The 11346-nt window shown below is 35.9% G+C and overlaps 1 protein-coding gene across 1 annotated transcript; it reads right to left on the bottom strand.

The window, feature by feature from the left end:
- Positions 1-1384: 1384 nt before the first annotated feature.
- On the bottom strand, positions 1385-8463 carry LOC139764485 (NADH dehydrogenase [ubiquinone] iron-sulfur protein 4, mitochondrial-like). Its single transcript, XM_071691070.1, has 5 exons — positions 8319-8463; positions 6318-6462; positions 4195-4307; positions 3538-3625; positions 1385-1938 (listed from the first exon to the last, which is right to left on the bottom strand). The coding sequence occupies exons 1-5, from the start codon at positions 8378-8380 to the stop codon at positions 1786-1788; spliced, it is 561 nt and encodes a 186-aa protein (XP_071547171.1). The 5' UTR covers positions 8381-8463; the 3' UTR covers positions 1385-1785.
- Between the last annotated feature and the right edge of the window lie 2883 nt (positions 8464-11346).

Below are 11346 nucleotides of genomic sequence, written 5' to 3'. Positions count from 1 at the left end.
AAGGTGTTGAGCTGAGAAAGCTTACAGTGAACAAAAGAAAGGTTATTCAACCAGAGGAAGAGAAAAGTTGGTTGGGGTGTGAATTTGAGGAGAGGGAAGCCCAATAAATGGTTGTGTTTTAGATATCTGGAAGTGGCTATTATGGCAAGAGATGGCACCATGTGAGTTAAAGTAAGCCATCCAGTGGATGAGGGGCTATGGTCTTGCATGCATTCTGGAGTGTGTAGAAAGGAAAGTCTAAAACTACATCTCTTTAACCCAGGGTTTTGAGGTGTGATTAAAGGCAAAAACATTACAAAATCCATGAAGAAGTGACAGATAACATTTTGCTTTTTGAAATACCTTCATAAAAACATGAACTATACATATAATTTAATTTGTCATACTATGCTTGTTTTTGTAATGGCATACCAGCTTTGTTCTTTTCACAATGTGACTGGATTCTCATGTTACCTGACATGGTTCTGTGATCAAGTTTGAATGATGTAGGCTGACACTGCATATGTTTATATAAGTGTACTGCATGAATGTACAGACAGTACATACTTTTATATTAAATTTTTTTGAAAAGTACAGCTAAATTGGTATTATTAACTTTTTTATTCACACTTATTATTCTTTAAAAAGGAAAATGAAAGGTAAACTCTATAAAATGGTACGTTACAAATATAACTATACTGTTACATTTTGTAAAAGTACAAAATGAAAAGAGGAATATTGATAATACAATTGGCAGTATCAATGATAGCTCTACCTTTACTCCCTTCATCTCTTTTCATCATGACTCTCACTTTGCATGCTACCACTTTGCATGCTACCTTATTGACAGACAGCATCTGCCTTTCTCTCATCTAACACGCACAATAATCCTTCAAAACACTCAGTTCATCTCTTGTTTTACCACCTCCCAATCTGCTTCCTTACTCTCACACTACTCACCTCCAATATAAAAAATTTCACCCTCTTATCTTGTGAATACAATCCATAAAGATTGCTTCTTTTTTTTCCACTTATTACAGGTGTCCCCAGTCTTTGCCTCTAAGTTGTAATGACCCAGGAGGGAAGTCACCTACAAGGCTTTCATTATGGGAAAGGAGTACACTTTTATTGAGAATCTTCTTTACCCATAGGAGCCTAGCCCATCTTACTCTGCTCCCATGTGACTCACAGGCTCGAAGATGCTGTAACGCCATAAAGGATGCCTGGGGTTGCATAACTTAGCAACTAATGCCTCTTATAATTGAACTGTTATGCAAACTAAGTCCTCTTATAATTGAACTACTATCTTCACATCAGCAGGAATAGTGTTCCTGTCGGATAATATAAGCACTGTGCTGAGAGATGCTAAAATACTAATTTGAAGATACAGGATAATCAATAAAAATTCCAAGTTATGGATTTATCTCATAAATATTATATGTACAGCTTATTAACACTGAGTCAAAATCAGTTATATCCTCTTCTGAACTATGGTACTTATATAAAAACAAAAATGGTCCAAGACATCACAAAAAATAATCAGATTGAGAATTTAATGAATCAGGATTTCTAAGATAATTTTCCACTGGCAATACAAATCCAATAGAATCACAAAAATACCACTAATTTTAAACATATAATTTCTGCTTCATTAGAACAACTGTACAGGCAAAGTACATGTACCTGATTAAGTAAAATGTCTATCATTATATTTGTAACATAATGAAATGTACTACTGATGGTGCTGATCCTATACAGAGGTGTTATTAATACAATACATTCTAACAATTGAGGGAACACGATAATCTATTTTGTGGATCGTCGGGTTCGCTTGTTCCATGAAAAATTAGCACCATAACTCTTAACACGTGGAGGTTTAAGAGGGGGATCTTCAGTTACCCACTCCCATCCATTCTTTTCACAAAATGCTATGGCATCCTCTCGAGCAGTGAAGGAGACCTGAAACATGGTATCATCTGATGAACTTTTCATTTTGGATCTTTACACCTTGTGAAGATGGTAAATAAAACACTGTAGGCATAATATTTCCATCATCACAAGTTTGATACTACTCTATGACTAACACGTTTTAGGAAGAAAAGTATAATATCATGCCTGAAATTTTTCTAAACAAAATTCTACTACCTCAAACCTTAGAACACAAACTGAGCACCCATAACTGTTGCTTGGCGTACACAAATGAAAAAGTAAATCGAGTTTTGGCAAAATATCATGCAATGGCAAAGAAAATGCATGCAGAAAAGCAAGAAACAGGAAGGGAAGCAAGAAACTGCCGTGTCTATGACAAAGCAATACATATGTTCTGGTTGGTCTTACTTAAACACTGATCAGTGTGAAACATGTAGAATCTTTTTAATACAATTAACAAAACATTCAAGTGTGGGAGACCAAATCAAAAGATCAAACACAATGAAGAACTAATGACAGGAGTATCTGTGGGAAGCAATGCAAAGACAGTCAATTCTGCATACTGGTTTGCAGCAAGGCAACTGTTTTCTTGCAGTTACCTAGAAGAAAGTTTCTAAGTTGTATATGATTTTTCTTTCATTCACAGCTAGGTCATATCTCTCAGTGTGGAAATAAAAAGAATAGGAAAAAGCACTGGTAGTAAAAAATTTTCAAGACTGAAAAGGTGTAATTAGATATCAAAGAAAACTGATTTGGAAGTGATCAAATGTATATCAAACGATGAAATCATAACAGACCTGTCAAGAATACTAAAGTGTGACATTGACTGGATTAGTAAGGAGGAAGGCAAAGAGGATGTTGTTGAAGAACTATCATGTTTCACATAAAATTCTTTGATTCAGATATTTAACTCATTCCAGTAAACTACTATAATAGTCATAAAATACCAAGAGTAAAAAAAAAATGTATATTGCTCACTTTCTATTCCTTCCCTTGGATACAATTTTATGAGGCTTCTGAAGCACTTATGAAGTCAGCCATGTATACTGGCCACAAACATTTGTCCAAAAATGTGGTGATGTCAGGTGTTTGTATTTGGAGAATGAGTGAAGGGCAGCTGGACAATAGGTATTTGGTGTCTTCTGTGTGGGTTTTATCATGGGTATGAGGTTTAAAGCAAGAAACAGTCCAGAATAAAATTGTTCAATTCAGCTGAATTTTTTAAAAACAATGGCACATAGTGATCCAACCACAACTCCGTCATCTCTAAGAGGAATGAAAATGCTGGAAGCTGATTCTTCCTCTACATCACCATAGTTCTTTAACCTACAGTTTGCAAATGCAACTGAAACATGCCAATCAACTGTCTGTGAATATGATATACTTAATCAATCTCTGAGTATATCCACTAGTGCATGAGATAAACAAGTTCATTACTTAGTTCTACATTTCAATTCTATAACCTACAATGCAAAATGTGGTACTACTTTTGACTCAATAACCTAAAATGTAAAATGGGGTCTGCACAAGAAACTGAGGAACTGATGATATATATGCATAATACATACTATGGGTTCTGTTGGTGGGACTCATTTCACAATACAAAAAAAACATATGTAAGTGACTCACCTCCATGTTTGAAAGTGGATCAGCAGTTGAGGCCCAACCCATCAAGGGGTTCTCCCAACGTTCACGTTGATCAAATGTTATACGCCACCTGTCAAAGAACTCATTATAAGTTTAAGCAGGCTAATTCATAAATCAATATAGTTCAGATCCACTACATATCAATATGGATTTTGTAAGGGAAGAGTGCCTTCAATACATTCCTTTCACCACCCAGCCCCACAGGAAACAGCATTGTTGCCCCTCACTTCAGCAAGGTAGCACCAGGAAAACAGACGAAAAGGGCCACATTTGTTCATACTCAGTCTCTAGCTGTCATGTGTAATGAACTGAAACCACAGTTCCCTATCCACATCCAGGCCCTAAAGAGCTTTCCATGGTTTACCCTAAACGTTTCACATGCCCCGGTTCAGTTCATTGACACCACATCAACCCCAGTATGTATAGGTATATGTATGTATCTAAATGTAGATGTATGTGTATGTATATATGTGAATGTGAGCAGGTGTGCCTTTCTTTCTTTGTTTCCAGGTGCTACCTCGCTAATGCAGGAAACGGTAATCAAGTGTGAAAAAATATAAAAAACTTAGTTTCTCTTCAGTTCTCCACTTCATACCTCCCAAGCCAAATTGTGTATGAAATCTTATACATTATACAAACCTGTGGATGTTGTTAGTACCAGACTGCATGGCATTCTTAGTCGGCATCTTGATCAATACACGTCGAGTTTTGATGTGTTCTTCTGGAACGCCACTAATTGGTGTTAAATCAGTCTGAAAGAGGACAAACTTGACAAATAACATAGCTAGCTCATTAATGAGCACTGTCTAGTCTAAGGGATGCCAATGAAGAATATGTATGACTTGTACAATTACCCTATACATGAGAATAGTCCTAGTTTCCAAAAAGATTCAAGCCTTGCTAACATATCTACAACTAGTTAAAGAACTCTATGTATATTAGCACCTCTTATAATCTAATATCATAAAGGCTACACCATGTATCAGATCTCATCATGTTTACACTACTAATGCAAAAAAAAAGCAAGCTGATGAACTTTGGATTTTTCCATCTCAAACCCTCTTACTTGTATCATCAACAGAGAAAGAAAGGGCACAAAAAAGTTACTTGGACGTACAATGTCTCATAAATTTTCTGGTGTGACCCTTGGAACATCCTCTGAAAGAGTGACAGTGTACCCTACACAGAGCCTTTCGCACCCCCCCTTTAGGCCAGAGTATCATCACAATATACAGTACTTTGCAGTAAAAGTGTTTCATATAGTATTCTGTGGTAAATGTTTAAAACTTTTCCAAGAATAAGCTACCTTTGGGCTGTCTGCCAAATCTAAATACACTAACCACACAATGATCAAAGTGTCTGCTTAAAAAAATTTAGTTATATGGTTGTTCTAGGGAGGAAAATGTTGTGACAGTCTAAACTGTAATTTTAATGTTTCCTCTCATCAAATTTAGTTGAAAGCCAATGATAATTTTGTTACTGAGTAAAATCACAACCATTTGTATATGGAATGAACATAAGTTCAAATAATAAAAAAAATCTACATGTCTTAAGCCAAACTTGGATAAAGTCCAAAAACATTCAATACTTACTGTGTACACATAAACAATGTACAAAGATATAACCACAATTTTTGTTTCATACATGCTTGCCATTCCCCATGTGGGTGAGGTAGTGTCAGGAAAATGGAAAAATTCCTTGCTCTGTTCCTTCTTTTGGAAAGTAATACAGGAAGGAAAGATATCCAGCTACTTGCTCCCTGCCCTCTCAGTTTCCTTCTACAACATGCAGGGAATACATGGGCAATATTCTTTCTCCCCTACCCACAGGGATAAATAGCAATTTCATCAAATAAAAATACAGTATAAGTATGCTGAAATTCCAAGTCACCCATGATCTTTGGAATATAGTACCTCTTACTCAGTCTTATTGAAATTCAATATTTCCTTAAGGTTTCAAGCAAACATTAAAAAGCTGGAGAATGTTTTAAGTGGACAAATAGGTGATGAAAGAAAGAAAGACTAGGGGAAAAATGATATAAAGCAAACATGGATCCGTGGTTTAGGTGTGTTACAATCCAATGATTAACAGAAAAATGCAAAGTAGATTGGTAAATGATCCAGTGATTTCTCTGGTACCAAGTATGTAACAAAATGGCAAAAGTTACTTTTGCATCTTTGTAAATATTCCTTAATAGCAAGGCTGGTACCTTATCCTTGTACATCCTCTTCAATGGTTTCTTTTATCTTCTAGCTTCCTCTGTCTCTTCCCTTCAAGTCACATCTAAATTCAGAGCCAAGAAGACCTTTACCCATTTTCCATTCCCAATGCAGACCTTTACCGTAATAAAAAAAAATGCACCTTGTATATATGGGTCTTTGACCTTATCTATAACAGTCCAAGGATGAAGGCACTCTAAAGGAAGTGCTTCCAACAGAACCTCAATTCTGCCTTGGTTTTGACTTTGTTTGTAATACAAATCTAATATAAACAGATACAGGTCAGTATACAAATTTCTCTTCATTTGTAAGATAATTTACATCATAAAGATTTTCAATGAGTAGGAAAAATAAATCCTTCAGTATCCGAATTTGCACATCAGCCTGGTAAGGCACCAACAGTTTCTCTTATTGCTAATCTGATTTTATGAAAATCATTTGTAGCAGTATTAAGTTCAGGGGAATATACTGTCTACTGGTCACTGCATGACTAAAGAAAATGATGTAATATCTCAAGCAAGACACATAGATAAACAGACTTACTGGAGTGTCAATGGTGATATAACCAGCAAGAGCCTTCTCATGCTTGACCTCTTCTGGGTTGAGTGACTTGCGAGCATCACATGGTTCCACTTGTTTCACTGTCAAGTCATCTACATGCCTTACAGCTGATGTACTAAGAGTTCGTCTGGTAAAACAAAAGCTTAGATGAGTCCATGTGGGGTAACAGTTATCAACAGTTGATGATATAACCAAACTCAGTGCAAATACAGGGGTTCCTGCATTACAAACAGGTTAGGTTCCTGGACCCTGTTCGTAACACAATATTCATAAGTTGAAAAATATAAAGAAATGAATAAAATTAGAGTAATTACCTGTACATAACACTACAAATGTATTAAATATTGTATTCCAAACATATTTAGTAGAAACATCATACACCTGAGAAAAGAGATGCAGCTCTGCAGTTCATACTTATGAGTAACTATGTTGGACAAGGGATTATATATTGTTTTTTGAGCTCGTTCTTAAGCGCAAGTGTGTGAAAGTTCGACACTCATAAGTCAGGGACGACCTGTACTACCATATTCTGTCTACATGAGGTTACACTGCGAGTGAAAAGTCACCTTTCTCACTCCAAAAGAATCATCCTTTCCCACTATTGGATGTAGCACAGCACTGGAGCTGCAAGTATCATACATAGAAAGTACAGTGCTTGGTAACACTGTATGCTACACATAAGACATATTCTTTTGATAACTTTATAAAGATAGGTACAGTCGATGAGAGGAGTGCACATAAAGACTAAGACAAATACTATTACCCCAGAAAATTAACAATAAATTTGTGTGTGTGTGTGTGTGTGTGTGCATGCTAAATGCATGCAACTGGCATAGTAAATGGCTTGTGGCACCATGATGGTTTTGCCAGCATGGTGGAAGTAAAAGTGACAAATATGTACCAAATATATTGGTCTCACTAACATGGACAGGCACTTCATTAAGAAACAGCATACATCCAGGGCAAAAGTATACCTGAGAGAGTGGGGACAGCAATCAAACAAAATTGAAAGAATACGAGTAAACTAACGGATGTTGCTTCATATGAATGTGCTTAGGTGCAGCAGGTGTGAATACTTGCTGATGGAGGCAGGAGTGAAAGCTAGAGGCAGTTTTTGGAAGAAAAATGGCATATGAGCAAGCTAAGACTAGGGGCTAGTGTCCAGTAAAAGCAGAAAAGATTAAGAAGAAAATAGTATAAAGTGAGAGCATATTCACCTAATTATTATCATTCTAATTCTGGCTTTGACATGTTGTTGTAAAGCACGTATAAAATAATGACAGTAATGTTACTGTAGTTCCTTTGTGCATATCAGATTTTACTATCACCTTGTCCTTATCAGCCTTGATAATGTAATAAGAGTTCCCTTTAGTTACTATATTTCAAATTACAACCTATCATTACAAAATCATTGCTAAGCATTTACATAATGACAAAACTTATACATTTTGATCACAACAGAAACATGTGAACTTCACCATAATGTGTTCAACATAAAGAAAATTTCATCTTTGTATGACCAAATTTCAAATTTCATCTTTGTGTGACCAAATTTCATCAATGTGATTATGATTAACAAGAGAAACTGTGTAACAATTCTACATTCCTGAAGTCAGATCACTTTATATTCTCTAAATGGAATGTTGCCATTCATGAAAATTTCTCTTCATGAACAGTAACTCGACTCAGTCTTGCAGGTTATTCAAACCTTAATCACCAAAATACCATATGTTTACTCTTACCAGACACGAAGGTAACCTATCCTGGGGTAGCTTGGTGTATCTTAGGTTGGCATAATTTTCATCTGTTTAAGATTCAATAGATTTAACATATCTTCAAAGACTGCTCACTTGCCCTTAAAAAAAAATCGGTTTAGCAGAGAAAAAGAAAAAAATAACGTCAATATCATTAACCTATATCTTACAATCAATGTAATTTACTTATCTATGGAAAATATTGTCACTTTATACCACAAATACTCACACCTTTGGCTGCACAGCTCTTGGTAATCGAGATAAAAGAAAAGGTCCAGCCCGAAGAGCCATTGTACCAAAACAGTGAACAGCTGATCTACTCTAGCCGGAGCGATGGTTCTAAATGTCGTTTAAGTATTTATAACATGGTTACCATAATTAAATTTCATTCCTCTAACTTTTGATTCGAGTAAATTTGAAATCTAATTAGTGAATTCTACTCTATTAAGGTTAGATTATCAATATTAGGTTGGTTTACATTTTAAGAAAACTATGGAGGTGAACAGTTTCATGCAAGGAACATGAGAAGCATATACTTTCTTAAGTTTCGTTTTTACAATCCAGATTAGGCACGTTAGGTAGGAGCTGTCTTCCTTTTTTTTTTACAAGTTACACTTTACTTATGAGTATTTCCTTAAAATATTGGGTTCACTTGAATTTAGGGACTAAAGTTGTTGTACTTTTTTCTTTATATATTGAACCAAAATCCAATGCCAAGAAATATTTTCATCTCATACATGCTTGCATTTTCCCACGTAAGCAAGTAAGAACAGGAACAAAGGAATGATTGACTTCTTCATTCACATCCACTGTGTCTGTCATATTTAATGCACTCAGATCAGAGCTCCCAGGTCACAACCAGGTCTAACAGACTCTGTAGGTTCTTACGGCTATTTCAGCCTTTTGCCAGCACGTTGTCCCCTGTATACCACATTCCTCCAATTCGCTCTGTCCCTTACCCATCTCGCACCCTCCAGCATGTTTAGATCCCGAACCTCCAAAGTATTTTCATTCCATCCTTCCACCTCTTTTCGGTTTCCCCCTATCTATTGTTCCTTCCACTTCTAGTAATTATACCCTCAGTTATCTTATCTTTTTTCAGACTCTCCACATGCCCAAAACAATTCCAGCACACCCTCTTCGGCTCTTATATATACTTCTCTTATTAACAAAATTCTATTTTACCCTTTAATTTCCTATATGATTAACCATCCCATCACATATTTGTCCTCAATAATTTTGTTTCCAACACATTCCGCTATCAATTTTTGTCTGTGGATGGCCCACTCCTCATATTCATTCAGGATCATTGGGACGAGTATACCATCAAACATAACCATCGTTATAGTTAAAGACAAGGACATCTATTTGGACACTGTCTCAATAAACCCAAGACCTTAGCCGGCTCACCTTCCTCCTGGCTCATTTCAGCTGCCATGGTTTTATTATGTCATGTCCACTACCAGGTATCTAAGATGCTTTACTTCCCCTTAATATTCTCCATTCAGAGAAACTTTTCACCGCTAAACCAAATAAAATTTCTTTTATTTCACATTGACTTCCAACTTTCTCCCTTCATGCTTTCTTCCAAATTCAGACATCAGCCTCTGAAGCCTCTTCACAACAGTCTACATAGTTGTAACCTATACCTAACAACCTTCTCACAGATTTACAATCTAAGCTTCATAAATATAAACATTAATGGAATTATACAGAATACTCCTATCACCGAAATAGGGCATCCTTTTCCCCACTCTATTTTCAAAATAGGGCATCCTTTTCCCCACCATTTTCAAAATAGGGTATCCTTTTCCCCACACCCATTTTCAATTCTTCGTGTTATGTTCTTCCATTTGGGAATAACCAACAATTTTCTGGCTTGTCGCTATTCTACTTGAGCTTAGGTTTCATTTAATCATAAATACACAGTTTTTGTTTTATTTATATAGGTGCAAGAGTAATGATCCATATGCTTTTGCTTCATTTGATCATAAAAAGCTGCTTAACTTTTTTATGTACAGACATTCATTATGTAATGATTGAAATAATTTCAGTATTGATCGAAATACCTTTGATACTTTATAAGTTCATAATAATTGATAGATTTCTTACCCACACAGAACAAAAGGTGGCTATTGTGATTATGCCCTAAATTGGGATCTTAGAAATTTACTCATGAATCCACGTAGTGGAAGAATATCTAAAGAATTATTATACCCATTACCACAGGTTCATGATATCACATGACCAGCTTTTGCTAATGAAGCTGATAGTGTTCAAGGTGCATATGATATCAGGTATTTTGATGTTTGGCATCAAGGGGATTGATGTTCCCAAAAGATTTTGAACATACTCATCTCCCAGAGTATACTTATGCAATTGTACTAATAAATGAAATAAACAAAAAATGGCAAAATATTGTCTAATCTCAACAATCTGTTGTCTAATTTGTACTATCATATTCCAATGGTTTGGCTAGTAATGTCCGACTTTAACGGCTCAGCGAGTATCAGTTCTAATGGTCTGGCTAGATTTGTCTGGCTAAAAGTCATTTCCGTTAAAGATTGTAGCTTACCTTCAACTGAATAATAAAAGAATATATTAACCGCTAAGGGATTCTGTCCTCTCCAACTGTTACCCAAGGTTGGCCCTTTCAACTACCTAAAGCTCCTGAGAATGACCTTTACGACCACCTAACATTTCTCTGGTTAATAAATAGAATTTAAGTAAATATGAACAGTTGTCTCCCCTAAGTGAAGAGGTTCCCTGATCACACTCAGTGGTATGAAATGGCTTTGTCAAATTTATTCTAAAACAGAACCTCCCTCTTACAATTTCCTTTTTTGGGCCTTGTCAAAGTAGCTGTAGAAATAATTCATACAAATATTTTAAACATAATGAAGTAAATTCATGACAGTCATCTCCTATGGTTCCAGGCATTTGCCTTGGGTCAAAGTACCTCCAGTGGTTCCATGATTCTTTGTAGCAATCTTTACTCAGGAAGGAAAGAAACTGATGATCACTGACAGACTTGAAGCACTTCCTCAAGCTGTCCCATGTAGCAAAAAAAAGTACCAGTTGGAAATATAAATATATATATATCTTTCTTTTCATACATATTTGCCATTTCCCATGTTAGAATTAAGAACAGAGGACTGAGCCTTAGATGGTATATCCTCACTAGGCCCCCTTCTCTGTTCCTTCTTTGGAAAAATTAAAATGGGAGGGGAGGATTTCCGGGTGGTTTGGTCACGTGG

Source organism: Panulirus ornatus, chromosome 50 (genome assembly GCF_036320965.1).
Source record: "Panulirus ornatus isolate Po-2019 chromosome 50, ASM3632096v1, whole genome shotgun sequence".
Taxonomy (NCBI): Eukaryota; Metazoa; Arthropoda; class Malacostraca; order Decapoda; family Palinuridae; genus Panulirus; species Panulirus ornatus.
Note: the sequence above shows the minus strand (reverse complement) of the source record. Positions and strands in the feature narration are given on the sequence as shown.